At 37.3% G+C, this 26,006-nt stretch overlaps 1 protein-coding gene across 2 annotated transcripts; it reads left to right on the top strand.

The window, feature by feature from the left end:
• The first annotated feature begins 3,218 nt into the window (after window positions 1–3,218).
• On the top strand, window positions 3,219–22,659 carry Asns (asparagine synthetase (glutamine-hydrolyzing)). 2 transcript variants are annotated; one of them, XM_076861507.1, is made up of 13 exons: window positions 3,219–3,321; window positions 5,326–5,532; window positions 6,105–6,376; window positions 10,662–10,899; window positions 14,033–14,218; window positions 14,446–14,547; window positions 14,986–15,113; window positions 16,331–16,457; window positions 19,439–19,545; window positions 19,997–20,097; window positions 21,452–21,533; window positions 21,624–21,779; window positions 22,272–22,659. In XM_076861507.1, the coding sequence occupies exons 3-13, from the start codon at window positions 6,128–6,130 to the stop codon at window positions 22,479–22,481; spliced, it is 1,686 nt and encodes a 561-aa protein (XP_076717622.1). In that variant the 5' UTR covers window positions 3,219–3,321; window positions 5,326–5,532; window positions 6,105–6,127; the 3' UTR covers window positions 22,482–22,659. The 2 variants fall into 2 exon arrangements, with proteins under 2 accessions (XP_076717622.1, XP_076717625.1); XM_076861510.1 differs by lacking the exon at window positions 5,326–5,532.
• Window positions 22,660–26,006: the final 3,347 nt, after the last annotated feature.

Below are 26,006 nucleotides of genomic sequence, written 5' to 3'. Positions count from 1 at the left end.
CCCAGACTAAGTCTTCTTTTATTTGGAACTAAATAGATGTTTTGTAGGAAGAGTAATTAGTTCCTAGTTCCATAAAATCTAGAGTTTTACAAAACAAATATGTACACAATCTATGTTAATAGTCCATCATTTGTTTTACCAAAGCCAAATATCAGATCCTAGATATTTGTAGGATCAAGCAAATAGGATCATGATAATCTTTCTGGAATTTGGGAGCTTCCTGAATATTCCATATGATTGTTTAACCTTTTGATTTGAACATAGGCATCAGGGAGAATTTCTATGAAATTGAAAGAGAAGTATGGGATATAGAAGTAAAGATCAGAAGTCCTATTTCAAACTGCACTTCAGAGTCAGATAAAAAAGATCATTAGTAATAGACCAAATAGGGGAGAATCAGAATCAAAGGCTGCTGAGGATGTATCTAACATTTCCAAGATGGGGCAAGAGTTCAAGTGGAGGATCCAACTCTATTTCCTTCTCACTCTGGCTACATCCTCTATTGACAGTTCACCTATGCAGGTGGTATTTGAATTCCTCTGAGTAAATTCTTGACCAGAGGAAAGCTCCACTGTGGATTCCAGGACAAGGGTTCTGTTTAGTGAGATCCAAATGTGATACAATTACTATTAATAATCTAAGTGCTAACCATGGGCCCGACTCTGAAAGCATTTCCTATTTGGAGAGAGGGGTAGAATCGTGTGGGTAGACTTATAAACTAGTTAGAACCAATTTTGTGTTGTCTTCCATGTGGGGCATGGGCTCTAAAATAGTTTTGATGTTATTTTAAGTGTTTGGCAAATCTGAATGCTTTTATAGCATTTCCTATAGATTTAATAAATAAATTTATTCATCAACAAATACTAATTTTATAAAGGTAGATTGGGTTGAATAAAATGCAACTTTATTTTTATATTAAGGCATTAATCTCAATGAAGGTTTTTCTTATTATGTGTATGTTTTTTAGTTAAAGGATACCAAAAGATAGCTATTACTATGTGATGCTCTGTTTAATTACTATACATTATTATCAATATTTTACTTTTTGAAAGCAGATCCAACTGTAAAAGAACTATTGAGAAGTACTGATTTAACTGATATTTAAAAGAACTTTAAAGACTTTATTTAATTAAAATGCTCAGGGCTAAACAAGTGTAATTTTGCATTGTTGATTCCTTATAGAATACCCACTCTCTTAGGTTGCTTTTAGATTTAAAAGATTTATGTTGACTAGGATATAGCAAAGTTTGTTTAATGCTGAGAATTTTCAGGTGGGGAGGAACCTTAGAACTTAGTAATCTATCATCTGTCTATTTATTTTTTGTCTATTTATGCTCTGTGCTTAAGGATTTTATACTATTGGGAATTTTCAAACAGTTGAAAATACATTATAAAGGGATATCAAACTTGTACATTAAGTATTGACTATGTCTGATTTTAGTAGGTCTTGCACATGTAATTTTACTATTTCTTCATTTATTTTGGTACTGTTATGATTAGTAAAAAACAAATTTATTTAAGTGTATTATAAAATAATCATACCCACCCCGCCCTTTTTTAAAAAAAATAATGGTGTATTTTCTCTATCAAAGGACTATTAGAAGCACACTATCAGCTTGTGGAGGCATGTTGAGAATCTCTTTTGAGATCCTCAAAGGAATTTTTGCACTTAAAATGCTTAAGGACAACTGATCTATCTTAACTTTATGTATGAACTTGATTTAGATTTTATAAAGAAACTTTAGGCCCTATCAGTTTCTTAGGACAAGTCTTTCCCTTTACTGCATGATGAATTTTAAGGCAGTGCTGATTCTAGTGTTTTTAAAATGGAAAGTTCCTCTCCCAAATTCTCTGTGCAGATTATAAATAGGAAAAATATTTAATTTAAGGGTAACAGGGTAACATTCCAATATGAAAATTGAAGTAAAATCTGGAAAAGAAAATACATTTAATTATAAATGGAAATAATCATGTTTAGTAAAAATAACAAAATTTATGCCAGCCCCTTACTCCTTTATCAGCATCTCTAGGACAACCCAGTTATTCTAATCATTTTTCTCCATAGGCACATTGAGATGAAATTAGAAGGACCTGATTTCACATTCTGTGTCTACAAGTGCAGGTACGTAAATTTGAATAATTTACTTCTAATTGACCCTAATGCAAAAATTTCCACATTGTAATATTATTTTTACTTTAAAATATTAGATTGGAGGGTAGGATGACATGAATTAACTTCCCTCCCTCAGTATCATGGCTCTCAAGAGCTCTTATCACTCCATGACTTAGAATTTCAGGGCTTGAAGGACCTCTTTCGGGTTTTAATTTCCTTATTCTAAAGATGGAGAGATAGGCTAGTATGCACAAGGCTCTGTGTTCAATCCCCAGCACTGGGGGATAATTCTACAGATCGGAAAAAAGATGGAAACCTAAAGAGCTTGTAGGATAAGTATATCCTACAAGTCACACAAGTTGTTGTCAAATCCAGTCAAGAATTCAACCTTTTCTTAAAGTGAAATATGTCAAAAGCCAAATATAATGAGGAATACAATTGAATCAAATATATGTTTAGAAGCCACTTAGCGGCATTTGCTGAACTCTGAGTATTCAAAAGGTGAAGACACCAACACAACCAGGAAGGTCACAAGCTGGTTGAGTTGGAATACAACCGCGACCCATCACAAAATACAAACATACTGAGATATATTATATCTACAGGAAGGCAAATTTAATGCTGCCTGGAGGGAGGCAGAACACAATAGCCATCCTTTGAGCTAATCTTCTCCCCATTGCTGGTTATTATTTTAGCAAATGCTTACATATCTACATGTATGCATCAGACTGTCTCTTAGAAAAGGAGAACTCAAGACTTTAAATTAAAGGTATGAGGAAATCTGCTGCAGTGAGGACACTGCAGCCCAAATCGGTGATGATTTCCCTAGGAACAAACCAAGTACGGAAGGCCCTCTAATTGCCAGACGGTCAGGTAGTCCTAGGTACCAGGGTGGCACTTAGCCAGACCTCTGAAGCGATCCTTTAACAGGTAACCCAACACCTCAAGGAAACGGAAGCACAGTCGCTCCTCCTCGCTCCCTACCACTCCGCCCCCTCCGCCCCGCCTTGGGCACCGCCCTCCGCGTCTGCAGGCCCGCACCGGAGGCCACGCCCCTGCGCGCTGGTTGGTCCTCGCCGGAATGATGAAACTTCCCGCACGCATTACAGGAGCCAGGCGGCTGTAAGTCGAGAAGAGGCCGGCGGTCCCTCCAGCACTTCACAACCTTGGTCTCCTTCCCTCTGCCCGTCCGACCCATTCACTACTAGGTAAGCCGCGGCCGCTTAGCGCAGCGCCCTTCGTGTGCCCGGGGGCGGGGGGCGAGGTTGACGTGTGGCAGCCTGGCACCCGACACACGCGGCTCCCCAGCGCCGGCGGATGCTGCAGCGCCGGCAGAGGACCGAGGGCGGGGCTGAAGCCTGCGATTGTTGCGCACCTGGCCCCAGGTTGGTCAGGGAGGACCTCCGTCCCGGTCCTGAGGGTTTGATTGAATGGCGACCCGGGGCCAGGCTGCTTGAGAGAGAAGTTTGGCCTCAGTAAATGTTATTATTTTTAACCATATGGCGTTGAATCCTGTGAAATTGTAGCAGTCCCAGGGCCCTGCTGCGGACCTGCGGGAGCGTGCACGTGGCCAGTGCGCCGTCGGGTGTGGAGGGGCGATGCAGTGGCTAGGTCCTGGTTCAGGAGGGGAAGTCTCTGGCTTGGCAGTCATCGCCTGGAAGCCTGTACGTGTGTGTTTACTCCTCCCCCACCCCTTTCCCACCCCATGTCCCACCCCTGGACAGAGACCAGCCACGCCCAACAAGTGACTTGCTGAACAAACCCTGCCAAGAAAAGATCTGTTTAGGGAAATAGGAGGCTAAGTACAGAAAAAAGCAAAAGAACTACATGCCTTTACTGAATGGACAGCTGTTCTTTCAGATTAATGTTACTCTTTTAAATAAAAGGAGTTTTCTTCTCAGCCCGTGGCCTACATGATTTCTTCATTTCTCTGGGTGCTTGATGAATAATTTGGAAGCACTGAGAAACTATTTTTTCATTGATAACATTATAAGTAAGGTAGGTCTTGCACCTGTCCCTTGGTTGGTTACTGAAATCATAAGTAAAAACTAAGTGATCTGAGGAAGTTTAAGTAATTGGTAAGCACAGAAATTAAATATACTGAAGTGGCTAATTTGGTAGCTGTCATGTTATCTTATATTTTGAACATTTGAACTGCTGGCTGGTCTGAATTGGAGATGTGCTGTACATGTGAAATACACCAGATTTTGACGAATTTAGTAGGAAAAGCAATGTAAAATATCTCATATTGATTTTACATGTTGATACTGTTTTGGGTGTATTGTGTTAAATGTTTTAAATTCCACCTTTTGTACTTTTTTAATGGGGCCACGTATATGGCTCATATAGCTATTGCATAGCACAGCTGTGTAAGTTTAGAAGGAAATATGGAAAATGACTGGGAACAGGCAAAAGCAGTGAGGAATAAATATAGCAAATAAGACGACTTTTGCTGACTTATAAGAGTGATTCCAGTAACTATAAAAAATAGGTTATGGTTTTAATTTTTTTTTCTTCTAGAGAAATAAGTATGCTTCACAAAATTGTCTTCCTCTTTTCCCTTTAATTTAGTGGTTAGGGTGTGTTTCCCTGTTAGAGGCTTAATACTGGGATTCAGTAGTTAGCATTAAGAAGTTTAAAGTAAATGCTTCTGATGATCACACTTGATTTTCAAAGCACTTTCCTACCCTATTTGTAACCTTCATAGATTGTTTATCAGTAGTTATCTTAAGTGGTAGTGAATCTTTCACTAAATTGGTAATTCTTTCATTTTAGGCTGTTTGGCCAAGTGCATGCAAGGGACTGCATAGGACTTGTGCTACTTCATTTCCAAACTGCTTAAGTTGGTACCATTTTCCATTATTTTGATCAGGTCTTAAAGGGCAACCAAAGCTTTGTTTCATTTTAAATGTCCTCAAAGGATTGCTCAAAGTGAATGATGTAATTTGAATATATGTTATAGTATATAGTGTGCTTGTCCTAAATTATCTGTACATTTGCTGCAGATTTGCATTTTAAAAAAAATATAGAAGTAGTTATTTTTTCAAGTTACAGATATTCAATTAAAATAACTGAGCTGGCAGTATCCAAATGAAGTAGCCTTTTATTTCACAGTTGATAATGAAATTGGAAATTGAATTAACATTTTAAGGATTATTTACTTTCTGGGTTACAGGAATGTGCCAAGTGTTTTTTAATTTTTTTTTTTCCAGGGATGTTGCTATATACTTTGCTTTCTTACTGACCAGTGCAGCCTTGACACCAAAATATTTGAGAACATTTTTGTCATCTAGGACATTTTGATAGTGAAGATTTTGTATCTTGTGTCAATGAAGAATGTTTTGTTAGAATATTTGATATCAGATTATATTGCTTTCTTTTTCTGATTCTTCAATCACATTTGAATAAATTACTTAAAGGTAAGCTAGAAGATATGAAAATCTTGCAAGAACTTTATCTTAATATTATACTTAGCATATAACATCTGCTTTTATACCTGCCATATTCCACCTACAGTTAGTATAGTTAGAGGGCATTTAATTGTCTAGGACACCCAAGAGGATAGTTTCCTGGATTGTTAAGGGCTTTTGTGATTCTGGAGTGGAAAAAGTTTGGCTGGAAGCAGCCTTTATGCATGTCTGTATCTTGGGAGGAAACCTAGGCTGCAAAGACTGAATTTTACCTGGATGCTGCCAGCTGTAGTTGACCACCAAATCATAAGGTGGGAAGAGATGTAGATTTTGCCTGACCTGTGCAAAAGAAAAAGCTGCTGTAGCTGGTTAGGTGCAAAGGTCATCCATCCATTTTGCATACTTGTAAGTAAATCAAATCTTCTACTTCTGTGTGTTTGCCAACGTAATGGAAAATTGCTGTAGATAAGATGGTTTATGTTTCACCCTTTGAAGTGGTTAATGCAGGTTTCTAGAATGGAGGATTAATCAGACTTGGATTGGATGTTGAATATTTGATTGGTCTGCTTTTCTCTTCATAGAAAGTTTATAGCTTCATTGCACCATGTGTGGCATTTGGGCCCTCTTTGGCAGTGATGACTGCCTTTCTGTTCAGTGTCTGAGTGCTATGAAGATTGCGCACAGGGGTCCAGATGCATTTCGTTTTGAGAACGTCAATGGATATACCAACTGCTGCTTTGGATTTCACCGGTTGGCGGTGGTTGATCCACTATTTGGAATGCAGCCAATTCGACTGAAGAAATACCCTTATTTGTGGCTCTGTTACAATGGTGAAATCTACAACCACAAGGCGGTAAGCAAAACCTCAAAACTAGTCAAGTGTTTTAAAATATTTTGTATAATGCTTTTTTACTTTTTACATTTGCTCTAGTCATACAAGTATACAAGACACTGATAACACAAAGAGGTGAATTTTCTTGGTCACCAAAAAAAAAAAAAAAAAAAATTCAGCTCTTAGAATTTTTTTCTATTAAAATTTTTAATATTAATTGTGCCTGTGCTGTTTTTTGTATTAGATACTGGAGTTACAGTAGTAAAGAAGAGGGTTAAGATTGCACTTAAGTGGAGCTTATTATGGAATATATAGAGGAAAAGTATCATAATATCTACAACATATTCTCATGTAATTCATCTAAATAATAACTGTGCATTTGTGTATGAGATATTGTATGCAAATATGGGCAAATATTAACAGTTGATTTAATCTAGGTGCTCATTGCTTTAGTCTGCATATTTGTAATTTTTTCAAAATTCAAAGTTGGGAAAGGAGGTAAATAATAACTTGCAAATTGTATGTGAATTTTATATGAAACTCTAGCCAAATAATCCTAGATGGAAGTTCTTGTCAAATTCAGTATTTGGGTCCTCTTTGGTAGTCATGACTGCTTTTCTGTTCAGTGTTTTTGCTGTAGAGATTGTACATAGGGGTCCAGGTGCATTTTGTTTTGAAAACGTCAGTGGATAAAACCAGCTGCTGCTTGGGGTTTTACTAGTTGGTAATGCCCCCCATTTTGACTGAAGAAATATTAGGGAACAGGAAAAAATTTGTTCATATAATAGGTTTTCTGAAAGAACACATACACAGGTGATGAATATGGGACACCCACATCCAGGATGGTGGTCAGAAAAGGGCTCTTGAAGCAGCACTTGAACTGAGACCTGATGGACAAGCAAGGTTGGGACGATCACTCTCTTTAGAGGGAAATTGCACGTGGAACAGCCCTGTGTGGGAAGCAGCCCTGGGATCTTAGTGAGTTAGGGGGAGGTAGGGAAGGTAGGGTTGGGAAGGTGGGCACGACCATGGAGCAGCACTTCATAGCCACGCTAAGAAGTAGAAATATTCTAAGGGCAGCAGCAGTTGAGGTTTTTAAGGAAGGTACAGAATTTAGTAGTTTGGAGATGACTGTACTTACAGTGTTTACATAATACTGCCACTGAGTATTACTGTAGTTGCATACTTAATTAGAATCAAAGGGCAGAGATGTGGGTGGGCTGGATGCAGTCAAGTACATTAATACTTTTAGCAGCACTAAAATTGGTACAACTTTCTAATGCAGTGAAGCTTATTCTCAAGGTAAGAGTGGGTGAGAGGATGGAAATTTGGATCCTAGGAAGCTGAATTTGACAATCTTCTAATACAAGATTATTTAGCTAATGTTTCAAAGTAATTTACATACAATTTATAAGTTATTTTTTATCAACTCCCTAACTTTTTATCTTGAAAAAGTTTCAAACATAAAAAAAGAACAATGAGCATCTTGATTAAATAATTCTTAATATTTATTTGCTTTATCTCTTAAACACATGAATATATTCATTATTTGGCTGAATAATTTGAGAGTATGTTACAAATAGGAAGACACTTTCCCTCTCTCTGTTTAAGCATTTGTCACCCAAGAATACACACATTCTTCTACCTAATATCAATACAATTATTAAACCCAAGAGTTAGTAATATCATCTAATATCCAGTTCATATTTAAATTTCCCAAGTGTCTCTAAGAGTATTTTAAGAGCTGTTTGGGTTTTTTTTTTTTTTTTTTTTTAATTTTGTTTTGTTTGGTTTTGAGGCATATTTTAGTTAAGGTTTAAGCATTTAGTTGTGATTTTTCTTGGTGTTTTTTGAGACTTCTTTATATATTCCATCGATATTGGTAGGGATTTATATTCTAGCCACCCTTTGGCTATTTTTACATCTGAACAATAGCTTTTGCCTTGTTGTTTGCTTATAGGAATTTTCTTAATAGACTTCTCATTTGCAGAGCTTTTTATTATTCAGAAAATTCCTTTCACAGATTTATTAAGGGCCTATATACATGGTCATTATTTTTCTAGGTACTTGGAGATGAAATGGGGAAGAGAAAAGGTAAGAATGGAGTTTCATGCTAGTGGGAGTGAGAAGAGGGGAGCAGTTCAAATGTCTTTGGAAGTCAAATCAATATCTTATACATCATGGGAATACTACATTATACTATAGCAATATTGGCCTGGGTTTTCCCTTAAATGAAGTAAGAAATACCTTATTTTGTTTAAACAAAATTGCTGCTTGTTAATTTTGTTAGTAAGTTATAAGTTAAATATTTTTTTTTCTAAATCAGTTAAATATATTGAAATTTGCAGAGTTCTGTTGCTTCTACCAAGTATCTGAGTTTGGGCTGCTAGAAACCTACCTAAGGAGTAAAATAAATATTTTAGTCTTATCTAGAGTATTCTGTAACATAAGCTACAAAGCTCCTTTTTTTTTTTTTTTCTGGGATCTGGGTGAAAATAAAGTATTGCTACTACAAAAATACAGAGTGCTGGGATTGGAGGGAGACTGAATGAAGAAGTCTGGGGTTCACAACTACCAAGTCAAATGCCAGTATGACTTTGGGATGGTGGAAAGATATGGGGCTTTTATCTAAAGGGAAACATTGAAGTGTGTTTTTAGGAGAGTAGCAAATGGTACTTAACCATTGAATCATCAACCAAGTGACCCCTCTACTCTTTGAATAAATTGCCTGCAAGGTTTAGGTCAAAGAGAAGAGGTTAGAGATGGGGGAGGTAGATTTGGAAAGCTGTTACTTGCTATTATCACCAAATGCATTAGGGTTAATTATCCTTCAGGTATTTCTGCCCAGAAGGGTTAGCAGGAAACTTTTCAGATCCCACCTGCTAATGATAGGACCATCCTGGTAGTGTCTCAAAGCAAGGAGGAGTGACTAGGTGGTGGCACCATAGAAATAGCCAAAGCTCTTTTTTGTGTAGATTGTGAGTGCTTTTATAGATACAAGGTTCAGATGTTAGGAAGTGATCTAGACTGTGAAGCATATTTATAGGTCAAACGTTATAGATTTACTTTTTGAAAATTGGAAGCATGTTCTGAATGTTTAAGCTTATTCAAGCTTTCCACCTGATTTTGTTTCTGCTAACTTCTCTCTCTTATCAGCCAACAATGTGAGTTTAAGTACAGAGAAAGCACACTCTAAGGACTTGACACCCTCAGAAGTTTGTCAGTGGTAGAGCCACTGAATTAGCCACAGTTTAATCAAGCATTCTGCATGTGGTGGCAGTGACCATCTCTTCTGTTCCTTTGGGGCATGTGGACTGATAAAGCCCCACTGTCATTTTCTCTATCACTGAGAAGTAGCTTTAATGCCATTGCAGTGGTGGAGTGTGGATGTGGTAGTTCACCCCTGAGGACACGTAGCTTTGTTCTGGATTATGTATTTGTCATTGTGGTAGAGTCATTTATTTGTCAGAAAGTGGTGTTTTTTTTTTTTTTTTGCTTTAAATTTTCACAGGTAGGTCTTTGAGGCTGATCAGGAAGAACCTTAGGCAATACTCTATTCCCAGACCAAAAGTTCATAGTTGCTGAAAACACATTTGTGTCATTGTGTTTTGGCAACTGGGTGAACTGTTTCCTTAACTTAGGCATATGCAGTCAGCCCTCCATGTCTGTGGATTCTGTATCCCCAAATTCAACTAACTGGATGGAAAATATTTGGGGAGAAAATTGTCTCTGTACTGAGAATGTACAAGAATGTTTTCTTGTTCTCTAAACGATATAGTCTAACAACCATTTACATAGCATGCATTTATATTGTGTCAGGTATTATAGATAATCTAGAGATGATTTAAACTATACCAAAGGATATTTGTAGGTTATATATAATAAATATTACAACATTTTATTTAAGGAATTCAAGCATCTGCAGATGTTGTTATCTGGGTGGGATTTTGGAACCAATCCCCCACGAATATCAAGTGATGACTGTATATGTAAATATAGGTGTATTACATACAGAGTATGTATATAATATGCATTTTCATCCCTACATGCCTTAACTATTCTGGTACATTGCCACTGTACATCCCATTTATAAGATAGCAACTAAGACACTAACCTTATGTTGTAAAAAAACTAGCAGAATCATAGGTTGAAATAAGCTGTATTTTGATAATGCAACAATTCTTCTAAACCACTAAAGTGCTTGAAATAATTATAAAGCACAGAAATACTGAATCAACTTTGCAATAAAAAGTTATTAGTGAACACACAAGCATGCTGACATTTTTGTTTTGTTCTGTTTTTTAAGTTGCAACAGCATTTTGAATTCGAATACCAGACAAAAGTGGATGGTGAGATAATCCTTCATCTGTACGACAAAGGAGGAATTGAGCAAACCATTTGTCTGTTGGATGGGGTGTTTGCTTTTATTTTACTGGACACTGCCAATAAGAAAGTGTTCCTGGGCAGAGATACCTATGGAGTCAGACCTTTGTTTAAAGCCATGACAGAAGATGGATTTCTGGCTGTGTGTTCAGAAGCTAAAGGTAATGAGGGAATTTTTTTGTGATTTTTCATTTGTGTCCTGGTTTTGTGTTTTCTTCTAAATCATATTTGATAAACCCTGGGGAGGAGCAATCACAATTTTACAAGTGACTGTCATGGATCCTTAGAGGTATGTTTTATTTTTAAACAGAGGAATGGGCCTCCCTGTTTCAATATTTAAATTCTGTAATCCTTGAGGTATGAGTCTATAGTACATTTATGTTTTTATTATGCTGATATACTCTGCATCTAGTTTGATCCTGTATGTATATTACAAGTTTTCCTGTGTCAAATTGTAATCACAGGGTTGGCCCTGTAGTTATTGCACCGTGGAACCTTATCATAGCTACTATCACAGATATGTGTAACCAGCACTCCAGATAATTTTAGAATATTTTTTATCACCTCAAAAAGAAATCCTGTACCCTTTTTCTGTCATTCCCCTTCTCTTTTTATCTGTCATCTACAACATTCCTTACCCTACCCTCTAGCCCCTGGCAACTACCGATCTGCTTTTTGTCTCTATGAATGTCCTATTCTGGACATTCCATATGGATAAATTCATATCATTATATGGAATTTTGTGGATTCTTTTACTTAGTAGAATATTTTCAAGATTTATCTGTGTTGTGAGCACTTCCTTTTTATTGCCAAATAATACTTCATTACATACCACATTTATTTATCCATTTATTAGTAATACTGCTGTAAATATTTGTGTGCAAGTTTTTGTGGACGTATGTTTTTATTTCTCTTAGGTATATACCTAAGAGTGGAATTCCTAGATCATATGGTCACTGTACTTAATTGTTTGTGGAATTGACAGACTGTTTTCCAAAATGGCTGTATCAGTTTATGTTCTCATCAGCAACGTGTGAAAGTTTCAGTTCTTCATCTCCTCACACTTACACGTGAATATTTTGAGTCTAGTGTGTGTGACATGGTATCTTGCTGTGATTTTGGTTTTGTATTTCCCTTCTGACAATGATGTCAAGAATCTTTTCATGTGCTTATAGGCTATTTGTATATATTTGGAGAAATGTCTACAGAGTCTTTCCCATTTTTTTCTTCCTGCTGAGGATTATTTCATTAAAAATTAATAGACTTTTTTTAAAGAGAAGTTTATGGTCTCAAAAAATTTGAGTGGTAAGTACGGAGTGCCCATATATTACCTCTGTCCTACTAGTTTTCTCCACTGTTGGCATCTTGCATGACTGTTACATTTGTTATGATTGATGAATTGGTATTGATATATTATATTAGCTGAAGTCCATTGTTTACATTGGGGTTCACTCTTTGTATTATATAGTTCTTTGTATTTAACAAATGCATACTACCATGTATCTATCATAAAGTACCATGTAGAATAGTTTCATTGTCCTAAAAATCTGTGATATCTGTGATTCACCGTCATCTTTTCTCTTATTCTGGCAAGCACTGATCTTTTTAATGTCTATAATTTTGCTTTTCTCAGAGTATTTTAAAGTTATGCTCATATAGTACATAGCCTCATCAGACTGGCTTCTTTTACTTAGCAATGTGCATTTAAAGTTCCTGAATGTCATTAACTTGATGCCCCCCTGCTTTTTTTAAATCACCAAGTAATCCACTGTTTAACTACAGAAGAGTTTACCCATTTGTAATTGAGTCATCTATCTAGTTACTTAATTGTAATAATTCCTTGTATATTTTAGATACAAATCTCAGAAAGATGTTCAGCAAGATTGCAGTATACAAAATCAGTATACAAACAGTTGTTTTTGATTGACATATGCAGTAAACACTATATACTTTGCAGTGAACATTCTGAAAATGAAAGAAAACAATTCCATTTACAGTGGCATCAAAAAAATAAAGTACTTAGGAATAAATTTAACCAAAGAGGTGCTAAACTTGTACTTTGAATATTATAAAACATGATTAAAAATGTAATAAAATATAAATAAATGCAAAAGTATCCCATGATCATGCATCAAAAACTTCACATTGTTAAGATGACAGTACTTTTCAAATCGATTGATAGATTCAGTGCAATCTCTGTCAGAAACCCAAATGACTTTTTATAGAAATTGACGGGCTGACTCTAAAATTCGTACTGACTTATAAGGGGCCCAGAATAGCCTCAATCATGAAAAAGAAGAAAGTAGGAGAACTTATTTTTCCAGATTTCAAAGTTACTTGAAAAAAAAAAAAAAAAAAGATTTCTACTTCTACTGGGTCTCCTTTAGACCTTATGGGCTCTTGATATGGAACTATAGTCTCATGTCCAATTTGTCCAAAATTTCTTGATTTTCTTGTCTGTATCCTTAACAGTGCCCTTTTGCATACCCATTTTGATCTTGATACATTCTACTTAAAGCCTTTTCATTATCCTGAGGCCCTTGCAGGAGTATGTAACTCACTTGAGCTCTGGGAGCTAGTGAGAATATGTGGGTCCTTTGTCTGATCTTTGTAGTCAGAGATTACTGGGTTAATAAGCTCAGGTAGTAAATCGTGCTGTGTATTCTGTAGAGATAGGCAGTAAAATATTGACTTTCCTGTCAAAGGTAATGGTGATGTCTGTTTAGTTACTGCCTATAGGAAGTTACTGAAGAAATTTAAGTTGTCTGCTTTTATTCCTACATGGTATATAAAGACGATTGTGGGATAAATGTGTGACTTTTACATACTAGCAGTGGAGCATTTTGCTTGTTAAAGGATCTTTTCTTAAAGTACCTCAGTGATGACAAAGAAATGACTGCCATTATATCATAAAATTAACATTTAAATTCCTCTTTTTTTCCCTTTAATTGTATCCTTTCTTCATGTGTTTGTTTGCTTTATTGTAGAAAATAAAATTTTCCTGATCAGAAATTCCAGCTAGGGAAAGGGAATTGAATACTGGAGGTTCTTCCGTTGTTTTGAATTACTACAAATTAGTAGTAATTTTGCTGTAAGTCACTATGCCACTTTAATCTCCCCAGTAAGTAGATGCTAGAACTTTGGCTGATTAACCCCCACCTCCATTTTACTTATATAATGGACATGGATGTATATTAAAGGGGGGAAATAAGTAGGAATTTATAGGATATTAATTGTTATAACAGTTACTATGAGGTGTTCCCTTATTTGAATATTATCTTTTTGGATTTGTAGGTCTTGTTACATTGAAACACTCCACAGCTCCTTTTTTAAAAGTAGAGCCTTTTCTTCCGGGACATTATGAAGTTTTGGATTTAAAACCAAATGGCAAAGTCGCATCTGTGGAAATGGTTAAATATCATCACTGCAGGGATGAGCCTCTGCATGTCCTCTATGACAGTGTGGAGAAACTCTTCCCAGGTAATAGAAGCCCACCCACCCCTGCAGCACCCCCCACCAAAGGAAAATGGTCACGTTCTCATGCCAGTACGTTTCCTAATTCACTTGGAGGTGATACATTGGGATTTGGCAGGCTCCCCTGCTGAGAGATTGCCATCATGGTGGAAATGGGTGACTGTGGACCTCATTTCAATAACTAACGAAGCCCCAGCCTTTCTGGAGCTGTTTGATTTACTTTGTTTTTATAGGTTTTGACATAGAAACCGTGAAGAGCAACCTCCGCATCCTTTTTGACAATGCTGTTAAGAAGCGTTTGATGACAGACAGACGTATTGGTTGCCTTTTATCAGGTGAGGTCTTTAAAAAAAAATAATAATAATAATATTTTTTGTATGTTTGTTTAAGTGAAATGATTTGTAGCCACCCTGAGATTTGACTATAAAATATTTTTGTTCTAAGATTTAATCTTTCCTTTATTATAGGACATAAAAGTTTTTTGTAAGCTATTTAATATTCATATTAATACTGTGACTTAGAATTACACTGTTGCTGTATTATTAGTGTAAGAGCTAGTTAGTATACATTCTTTAGAACTCTAGTGATTTTAACTATTTTATATAGTTACCTTATCAAGTGTCCAATAAAAAACATATTTCTCTTATTAAGGTTCTTTCAATTTAAAAAACTTGGGGATCTTAAATAGTAAAACTACAGTCCAGATGTATATCATATGCATCCCTGTCTAATGCTAAGCATCTAACCAGTATACTTGCTCTTTTTTTCTGCAGGAGGCTTGGACTCCAGCTTGGTTGCTGCCACTCTGCTGAAGCAACTAAAAGAGGCCCAAGTACAGTATGCTCTCCAGACATTTGCAATTGGCATGGAGGACAGCCCTGATTTACTGGCTGCTAGAAAGGTAAGATACTGTGTACAATCAGTGACTTGAAAAAATGTGCTCTATATGTGTAATATGAAATAAATTGCATTCTGCCATCATGTAATACAAATTACAATAAATTAATAATTTACTAAAAATAAAATTTTAAAAAACGAAAGGTAAAAATGCTGTCTTTGCCCATTATGTATTACAGCAGACTTGTTATTAGAATGAAAATCAAGCATAGATTCTGTTTGTACCGCTCTTTTGACCCTAGTAATTGATTTGAATTAAATATGTTAAAATAGATTGAAATGCCTTTTGAACATCAGCTGAGTTGAATAGTGTCCTCTAGGTACTGTCATCTACCATGACCCATATAATCCTCACAAAGACCCTGTGATAGTATTTCTGTACTTCAGAAAGTAAGGGCTTGGTGTGGTGGTAAGATTGTGGCTTGGGGACTAGCTTCTGGTTTCAAATCCTGGCTCTATCATAAAAGTCCTTACTTATGTAATGGATATAAAAGTGTCTATAATGGGATAGTTTTGAGGTTAATTTTATATATATATATAAAATTCATTTGAAATATGTGGAGTAGAACCTAGCATATGTAATAAGTAGTGAATATTAGCTGTTTTTTTTTTTTTTAAATAAGTCATAATGCTTTGACCTATGGGCAGAGGGGTCTTGCACATATTCAGTGTGGGAAACTGGTTCTTGATCTGGAAGAACTTAGAATGGGTAAGAAAGAGCTAGAAATCAATCTCAATGAGAGCTGATCGCAAAACAGCCTGAGAAAATAGAAGGAGCCAAGGGCCATTCTATGTAGGAATAACACCCAGGGTCTAATATTAGACATTTTAGGAGTATAAAAAGGAGGCCAAGTTCAAAGTGGAAGCACGTTTAACTAGAGAAAGATACTTGATTAGATAAAATTGGTGGGGAGGGAGGGATACTAATTGGGAGCCTCTTGACTCTTAGGTTTCAGTCTTGAAGTGGGAGGGGCTGATGGGAGATTTACTTCTTGTGGTTGAGAGGTTAGGAACAGGCAGAGGCACTTGGCAGAATGGGGCTTGAATGTGGTGGCCTGAAGAATTATTTCTTCTTACTGTGGTGACCTGGGGAATTATATTTTCTTATTTTCCCTTGTTTATTTTTCACTACTAAATTTATCATGTTTTGTGAGGTACTATCTGTTTCATTTTCAGGGTTATTTCCTTTAAATAAAAGAATTTGAATATTTCTTTAATCAGGTGGCAAATCATATTGGAAGTGAACATCATGAAATCCTTTTTAACTCTGAGGAGGGTATTCAGGCATTGGATGAAGTTATATTTTCCTTGGAAACTTATGACATTACAACAGTTCGAGCATCAGTAGGTAAGATAAGATATTTTATGTTATTAAAAAGTTTTTTTTTTTAATACTGAAGACAAATAATGAAGTTTTAAAAAATTATTGCAAGAATTAGTGTGTTAGCTTTCTTCTGCTGTGACAAATATCTGAAACAATTAAGTTAAAAGGAAAAATGGTTTATTTTGAAGCTCATGGTTTCAAAAGTTTCAGTCCTAGTCAGTTGGCTCTGTTGTTCTTGAGGTGAGGCAGAACATTGCAAAAGAGAGCACATGTTAAGGTCAAGCTGTTCTCTTCATGCTGACCCAGAAGGGAAAAAAAGGGGAGGGGTTAGGGTCCCAATAACTCCTTCCATGCACACCCCACTCATCTACTTCCTTCCAGTAGCTCCCACTTCCTAAAGGTCCCACTGTCTTCCAGTAGCTCCACAGGCTGGGAGCCGAGCTTTGAACACATGGGCCTTTAGTTTAAAGAAATGTTATTTAAGAATGAGTTCATGGGGCTGGGGTAGTGGCTCAGCAGTAGAGCATTCGCCTAGCATAATTGAGGCCTGGGTTCGATCCTCAGCACCATATAAAGCAATAAATAAATAAAATAAAAGTATTGTGTCCAAGTACAACTAAAAAATAAATATCTTTTTTAAAAAAAAGAGAATGAGTACAAACAAAAGTCCTATATTGCAAATTGTTTAAGATCACTTAACAATTCCATGAATTTCTTTTGGAGTGAAGGAAATACTAAATGCGCAGTTTAGACTCCACTGTTTATATTTCCCCAAAGAGTGGATACAATTTTCCACCCTTTTTCCTCCTTGTTTCTCTAGTTTCACTGTGTAGTTTCTTGGGCTATCCAGTTGGCCTTCTGTATTTGTGAGTTCCTCATCCTTAGGTTCAACCAGCCGAGGTTTGCAATATTTGAAAAAAGAAAGATTAAATCTGTACTGAACTTGTGTAGACTGTTTTTTTTTTCTTGTCATTATTCTCTAAGCAGTATAGTATAACAACTATTTACATAGCATTTACATTGTTTGTATTAGGTATTATAAGTCATCTAAAGATGACTTAAAGCACAGGCATACTATGCCTCAGAGTGATTATGATTTCAGTTCTGGACCTCTTCAGTAATGCAAATACTACTAGAAATTGAATCATGAAGTTTCTGGTTTCCCAGTACATAAAAAGATATATTTACACTGAACTATGTGATCTGTGAAGTATGCAACTACATTGTCTGAAAAATATATGTACATTAATTATAAAATACTCTACTGCTAAAAAAATCCTAATAGTCATGTGAGCTCTTGGGAAAATAACTTTGTAAGAAACAAAATATCTGAATTATAATAAAGCCAAAGCATAATAAAATGAGGCATGCCTGTGTACAGTAAGTTGTGTGGGATTATATGCAGATACTGTCCATATTATATAAAGGACTTGAGCATTTGTGAATTTGGGTATTCACAAGGAAGGGGTCCTTGAAACAGTCCCCCATGGATACATGGATGGAACACTAGTCTTTGGAAAATGGGGAATTACGTGCATGTTGTAACTTGTTTTCCTTAAGGAATACTTACTTTAGATGTCTTTTGGTAAATATTCCATCTACAACTTATCAGTCACTACAGTTATTTAGCTCTACAAATAATGCTAGTTTTATCTGATGGATACATATTGATATGGAAAATGTACCCCAAATCAAAAAAAGCCAATGTTGTTAAGCCTGTAAAATAACAGTAGCTTAGATATTTCCTCTTTTTAAAAACATTTAACTTGGAGGACAAAAAAAAAAAAAAAAAAAAAAAAATCTCTTGCCCTTTAAGACATTACAGTGAGAAAGTAGATACACAATTTATCTGTGTTACTGAAATTTAATGGGGTTGGGGGTGGGATTAGCAGGGGGAATTCAAAAGTTTCCCTTGAGGAGAGGGAGGTAATTAAAAGAAAGGTTAAGAAGAGACCACTGGGGTTGGGGATTTAGCTCAGTGGCAGAGCACTTGCCTAGTACACACAAGGCCCTGAGTTCCTTGGCCCTGAGTTCCTTAGCCCTGGGCGGGCCGGGGGGCGGGGTGGGGGGGGGAAGAGACCACTGGTTTAGGAAGATGTGGAGCAGGGACCAGGCAGACGTGTTTCAACAACTTATGTAACTGCCTTAACTATATAAAATTGTAAATGAGAGTGTTTGGGTAAAGTCAGTCCAAAAAAATTAAAACTAAACTACCTCTGTTAGTGTATTTTATGTGGCTGTAATGAAATACCTGAGGTTAGATAACTTAAAAGGAGTTAATTTAAGTTGAAGTTTGGAGGCTGAAAGTTCAAACAGTGTGGCAGCCTGGCAAGACCCCCCAGCTGTGCCACCTCATGGTGGATTGCATCCAGGTGGGAACATGCATGAGAGCGAAGATTACAAGGAGAGACAGGAGGCCAGCACTCAGGAAAGGGCTCTTTTATAATAACTAGCCCTCTCCAGAACTAAGAGTCTCATGAGAACTGTATCAGTCCCTTCCCTTACAAGGGGATGTCTCCAATGACCCACCCAGCTCTTAGCATGCCCACCTTCTACAGATCCTACCACCTGTCACATGGCCACACTATAGACCAAGCCTCCAACACATGAACCCTTGGGGAACAAATGACATGTCTAAACCATAGTAAAACCCTTATTTTTGTGTATTAATACCAGCATGTAATGCATGATTATTATGTGTTTGAGTATTATTCAGTTTAGCAAAATTTCAAGGTATATGTTCTTGGTCTAAAAACATTAGAAATTTTAAGCCTGTTTACAAAATTGTAGAATGATTTCTGGCTGTTTACTGCAATGGTACAACTTTTGAATTAAGTACATATAAATGGCTTATCTGTGTAAGGTCATTATTTTGGAAACTATTTTCTGTTAATACAAAGTCTAGTATAATAGTAAAGTCTGCAGTTGTTTCTGAAAGCCAAATAAAAAGGTATTTTTGATGGAGGGTTATGTTGACATTAACATTGATTTCTCTCTTATTTAAGGCATGTATTTAATTTCCAAGTATATTCGGAAGAACACAGACAGTGTGGTGATCTTTTCTGGAGAGGGATCTGATGAACTTACGCAGGGTTACATTTATTTCCACAAGGTGAGCACTCTGAAGCAGAGGACATTTGTGCTAGTAGGAAACATTTGACTGTTTTCTATTATCCGTCCTACTCCTTTTCAGTGTTAGCAGTGTCTTTTCTAAGTACCTTCTGAGTTTATGAGGAAATCAGTAGTGTCAGTTTCGTATTTCTTTGGGGAAGAAAGAAGTCTTAATAATAGTATCAGATGATTTTCATTCTTTAAAATGAACAAAGTTACAATCACCTTTCTATGTCTTCATCTGTTTTATCTGTTGTAATGTTAGCAGTTGTGGTAGGTGTGTTTTATAAGACCTTGCCTGTCTCTAACCAGACATTTACTCCTGTCCTTCCGCTTGCTTAGCTTTCTATCTTACCTACCTTTGGTGTTGGAATATGCTTAAAAGAGAGAAGTAAAAGTAGTTTGGTGTGCCACAAGCAAAGCTGTTGTTCTGTTCTTTCTTTGTAAAATAGGCACCTTCTCCTGAAAAGGCTGAGGAAGAGAGTGAGAGACTTCTGAAGGAACTCTATTTGTTTGATGTTCTCCGTGCAGACAGGACTACTGCTGCTCACGGGTAACTTGACGATTGTTTAAAGAAAAAACAGCCTTCAAAAATGGAAAAGATCAGTGGCCAATTTTTTTTTCCCCAGTCAGTATATGTTGTAAAGTATGACTTTTATAGAACAAATGAAGCTGGTTTCTTAACTTAGTCCCCAAGAATTGGGCTGAAGTCAAAGTGCTATTGTGGTAATGGGGAGGAGGGTCTTCTGTTGGTTACCTCGGATAGTTTCCATCTTTAAAGTTTTTTTTTTTTTTTTTTTTTTTTTTTTTTTTTAGAGTGAGAGAGAGAGGGAGAGAGAGAGATTTTTTAATATTTATTTTTTAGTACTTGGCAGACACAACATCTTTGTTTGTACGTGGTGCTGAGGATCAAACCCGGGCTGCACGCATGCCAGGCGGGTGCGCTACCACTTGAGCCACATCCCCAGCCCCATCTTTAAAGTTTAATAACATTCTACATCTGACCCACAGGGAAGGCAGCTACAATTATTTTTTAAGTCTTTTTAGAAAAAGCTAAGGCTGTAAACTCCATATAACAAGTATTGAGTGCCCACCATGCCTCTTTGATGCTGTAGTGACTCTAAGGGCACAAAGATAAGGAAGGTTTGATTAGATTATAAAACCAGGGTTCTCGTTCCCTCTTGGCTAAAGTTTTCATGTTTTAACTGGTCATTGGAGAATTGAAGACTCTTACTGTATGTGATAAACAACTGACATTAAATATTTTAGTTTCTTCTACTGAATTACACTTAATTTAGGAAATAATTACATGGGAGAGTTTAGGAAATAATTACATGGGAGATAGGGAATGAGCCTGATGCATGATTAATACCCTATTCTGTCTGCCCTAACCAGGGTCATTAGGATTCAGGACACAGATGATGTGGCATTTGATGGAATATTGTGAAACATTGGTTTCTTTTGCATACTATATATGAAAATATTAATCAGTGGTAAAAAATATATACTGAATTGTTATTGCAGTTGTTAATAAGAGAAGAAATTATCTAGAAAAAACTTGGAGTCAGTTCCAAGCAAGGTACATTCTTAATTATCAGCTCACTCATGATCCTTAACTTTTTCTGCTTTTCAAGTTATACATTTAACTTTTCATATAAGGGAAAGTAAAAGTAATAGTCTCAAAACAATAATCACACGCAATAGATGAAATAATATCTATTATTTTGAATGAAGATTTCTGTATTCATCTGTTAGTGTAGAACAGTCAGTAGGAGGTTGTTGAAATGGCTGTATAATCCCAACATTAATCAATCTGGTTCCGTTGCTTGGAAGCTCTGAGCCTGAACCTAAATTGACAGGTACTCAATACCCATTTTGATTTAGATCTTTCAATTTTCTCCTTTAAGCCTTGAACTGAGAGTTCCATTTCTGGATCATCGCTTTTCTTCCTATTACTTGTCTCTGCCACCAGAAATGAGAATTCCAAAAGTAGGTAAAATCAACTCAACATAAATACTGCCTATTGCTCTCAGGTTACATCTGTGACTTTTGCTAATGCTTCTTCTGTTTTCATGTCAGAATGGGATAGAGAAACATCTCCTGAGAGAGGCATTTGAAGACTCCAACTTGATTCCTAAGGAGATTCTCTGGCGACCCAAAGAGGCCTTCAGCGATGGGATAACCTCAGTTAAGAATTCCTGGTTTCAGATTTTACAGGAATATGTCGAACATCAGGTACGAGGTCTTTAAAAACAGTTTGTGCAATATAATTTAGATGCAGAGCTGGAATCTCCGTTCTTTTCATGTTTGGTTTGAATGTTTGCTGTCTGTAGGAGAGAGTCATAATCTTATAAATAGCATCTCTTTTAAAATAACAATTATGTAAGAAATAAGCAAAGAAGGTTTATAAAGTAGTATTTAGATTTGAAAGAGGGAGAGGGGAGGCTTACTAATCAGCACTGGCCATTTAACCTATTTTGGGATACTTACAGACATTAGACACAAGTGAATAAAATAACCTCTAAGTATTAGAAATATGCATGTGAATACTTTTTGAAAGTTAACTATAGCTGTGCATGTTATGGATATTGTAGCATTTTCCAAGTGATGCGTGTACAATTTATTGTCATGCTTTCTCTTTATTTTGGTTTTGTGGTAACAGAGCAAACACAGGTATTTCCATGCCATTTAAAAGGCTATTCTGCTCTTACACTCTTATTCTTACAGGTTGACGATGCGATGATGGCAGCTGCAGCCCAAAAATTCCCCTTCAACACTCCTCAAACTAAAGAAGGCTATTATTACCGTCAAATCTTTGAACAACACTATCCAGGCCGGGCTGACTGGCTGACCCATTACTGGATGCCCAAGTGGATCAATGCCACTGACCCTTCCGCTCGCACTCTGAGCCATTATAAGTCAGCTGCCAAAGCATAGGCACTCTCCAAGCCGTGAAGTGAAAGTAGATGTTTCTTCTTGGGGTGTAGAGGCACTGGGGACAGTCAGGGGAGCAGTGAAAGTCAACCACTTAGGCCTACTTGGGCATGAAAAAAATAAAAGTCATACCTAAAACTTCGTTCTACTCATTTGTATTCCTACAGTTCTGTCATTAGAGGTAACTAGAAATGGAATAACTGTGCCATATCACAGTAAGGAGGATACAGTGAGCTAGGCCAAGAGGGAATGGTCTGATATCTACAAGAACTGTTTGGAAGATGTTTGGGCCTCATGCACATGTGGATTCCCAGTCCTTGTCTTATCCTAGTGTGGTCTTCTTGTGATTGCCCTTTTAGTTCTGCCCACATTCCTTACAGTTGGCTGGAGATGTGAATCCTTTATAGGAGTTTGGGACCATTCTATTGTGTAATATAGTAGTTCAGTTTTGTCTTTTGTAGGTTGAGCCATTGACCCTCCGGGAGACTATTTTTCCAGAACTGAGGTCAGACTTTTAAATGAAGTGATCTTTGGTGTGATTGTTCAGCTCTACTGTTGTACCAAAGTGGTTACATAGACAATATGTAAACTAATGGGCATGGCTCCATTCTATTAAATCTTTATAAACAGACCTCGGTCCCTGTTCCAGAGCAATAACCCAAGCTGTGCATTTCCAATAAAAGGAACAAAAGTAGGTTTCTCCTAGTTGGAGAAATAGGAAATTCAGAAACGTTTAATGAAAGGTAGATTTTTTGTTTGAATGCTCACTGGTTTTTTCAAGACAGCGTATTCAAATCATAAGAAAGGTGAATTTAGCTATTAAAGACTTTTGAAAAGGGAAGGGTTGGTACACAGGTAAATATAAGAATGATTGATGGGAAAAATGGGTAAGCCAGAAATTTAGTAAGTTGGAAGATGAGGAATTGATGTTAGCTGTAGGCCTTCATCTATAATTTAGAAATGCTTCCAAGAATCTAAAGAATGTCACTAATATTGGATGACTTTTAATGATTGTCTTGTATGTGTAGGTGCATAAATTGTTTAAATACAGCATGATTTGTCTCTGGGTATGTATTCCTGGTAAAGTGTCACCCAGCCAAGCTAAGTGGTGTTAAGAATGCTTGGGAAACTTGGTTGATAATGATAACACAATGAACATTGCAAGATTAAGTATGGCATAAACCATGAACTGCCAGTTTGTAAGGTTGTGGGGTTTGACTTCACATTTTTAACTTTAGTGACTGTGAGATCTGGAATATTCAGGTACCACCCAGAAATTTGATGGTTGAGATACTTAGTTAAGCCAATTTCATATCATCAAACTGGCAGCAACTTGCTAGATTTCAAGCTACACTTAAGATCCATGTAAGTTTTTTTTTCTTTTTTTCTTTTTTTTTGCAGGTGGCGGGGGTACCGTGGGGCACTTGACCACTGAGCCACATCCCCTGTTTTGTATTTAGAGACAGGGTCTCACTGAGTTGCTTAGTGCCTCGCTTTTGCTGAGGCTGGCTTTGAACTCGTAATCCTTCTGTCCCAGCCTCCTGAGCCACTGCAATCATAGGTATACCCCCTGCGCCCGGCCCATTTAAGGTTCTTGGCACACATTATAAAGTGGCTAAAAGTGGCAATCTCTGGGGCATGTTCTTGTACTCGGCCGCTTTCAGATTGGCCAAGCCTGTTTTCCTGGACCATTCTGGTCTTGGTAATTCAGTGATGAGGAGGCACATGGCATCTAATACACACAGCACCACTAACAAAAACTTGTTTTTGAGGAGTGAACTAAAAGAACAGCTGCTGTGATGCTGTCATTTCTGCCTCATGAGCACTTTATAATAAAACAGCCTGCTGCTTGAAGTTCCTCTCTCTTTGATCTAATATCTGCTCTAAAAAAGATATCATATAGTTTGACAGTCTTTTTATACTTTTATTTTTTAAGAAAGTGAATGTGGGCTGGGTGTATAACTCAGTGGTGGAGCACATGCTGAGCACAAGGACCTGCGTCCAACCCTCAGCACCAAGAAATAGAAACCACAGAATATCCTACTTTTTAAAGAGTTCTAACACATCCTTGCAGATCTCTTGCTAAAAAGACCATTGTGCATGTGTGGATCAATTATCTTGGATAACACACAGCTTGAAAGTATCTTAAGTCTTTTATAAGGAAAAAATATAGAAAGAAGCTAGCTTATCCTGAGCCTGTGAGCCTTCCCACAGATGACGCCGTCTTTGTGGGAAGTTTCCTTGTGTCAAGATTGTTGTATGAATAGATCTTGTTGAAGCCACAGGGGCCAACCGTACTCCATAATTCCTCCTGTTTGGGGGTTGCCTTGGTTTGGTCTGGGGTCTGTGCTAAGGGGTCCTTTGCATTACCATGGATGGGAAACCTGGCTGTGAAGAGGCAGAGTGAAAGCTGACAGGGAGGTGGTTACAGAGACTAGCCATGTGTAGTGTGTGAAGCACTACTGCCCAGCACATACCCATTCACCGTCCTAAGCAAATTATTCTGTCAGTCTTCTCAACCTTAACTGCAAGTGTGGCAGCTTTGATTTTCTTTAAAAGTGGCCACTGCAGTATTCCTGATCCCATGTACCCTACTCAAGCCTTGCTATTCTCTAAATAAGCAGTCTACTTACACTGTCTCTGAGCCTGGCAGGATTTTATGGTTGTTTTGAATAGCAGAATTTGGTGGAAGTGATGCTGGGTGACAAAAAGTGATTTGGGGCAGAAGTAGTGGTGCATGCCTGTAATCCGAGCAGCTTGGGAAGCCGAGGCAGGAGGATCACAAGTTCAAAGCCAGCCTTAGCAACTTTTCCAGGCCCTGTCTCAAAAAAAAAGGGGGGGGGGCGGAGGGCTGGGGATGTGGCTCAGTGGTTAAGGGCTCCTGGGTTCAGTTCCTGGTTAAACACCCCCTCACAGCACTTGCGTGCGTGGATGGACACACACACACACACACACACACACACACACAATTAAGTGACTTGGCTTCTGCTTTCTCTTTATATATGTTACAAGGAAGCATTGGCCTCATGGAAAGGCCTGGTACAAGAGTTTGAGTGAAGGTCAGCTGTTAACAACTGTCACCAGACTTGTGATAAAGCCTCTAGAAGGTTCCAGCTGCTAGTCTTTAAGTCTCTCACCTGAGCCCCCAAGCATGGGGAGCAGAAAAGCCATTATGCATATAATAAGTGGTCAGTGATAGTGTTAAGTTTTGGGTAGTTTCTTATATAGGTACAATAACTGGGACAGGTGAATACCATTACCCTAGTTTTACACAGGTAATGTAAATCACCAGACCCAAGAGTTAGTACTAAGTGGTACAGCCCCAAGTTAGCCAGACAGATTGGCTTCAGAGGCTTTGTGCTCTTCTCTCCTGGCTATTCCTGCATTGTCATCATGGAACTGTAGCCTGTGTCTCTGATGGGAATTGAAATACTGAGGGAAAAGACTTCCTTTGGGTTTTCTGGGGATCAAGAACAGGGAGAGCAGGATGCTGATCAGGGGATCAATGTGCAGCTATCATTTTCTGTG

Source organism: Callospermophilus lateralis, chromosome 1, assembly GCF_048772815.1.
Source record: "Callospermophilus lateralis isolate mCalLat2 chromosome 1, mCalLat2.hap1, whole genome shotgun sequence".
Classification (NCBI taxonomy): domain Eukaryota; kingdom Metazoa; phylum Chordata; class Mammalia; order Rodentia; family Sciuridae; genus Callospermophilus; species Callospermophilus lateralis.
The sequence above is the reverse complement of the archived record's forward strand: the minus strand, read 5'-3'. Positions and strand labels throughout refer to the sequence as shown.

Coding starts and splice junctions, on each gene's coding strand:
- Asns (XM_076861510.1), top strand. CDS start 6,128: ATGTGTGGCATTTGGGCCCTCTTTGGCAGTGATGACTGCCTTTCTGTT. Junction 15,114..16,330: donor ATTTACTGGCTGCTAGAAAG/GTAAGATACTGT, acceptor TTCTTTAATCAG/GTGGCAAATCATATTGGAAG. Junction 20,098..21,451: donor AGGACTACTGCTGCTCACGG/GTAACTTGACGA, acceptor TTCTCCTTTAAG/CCTTGAACTGAGAGTTCCAT.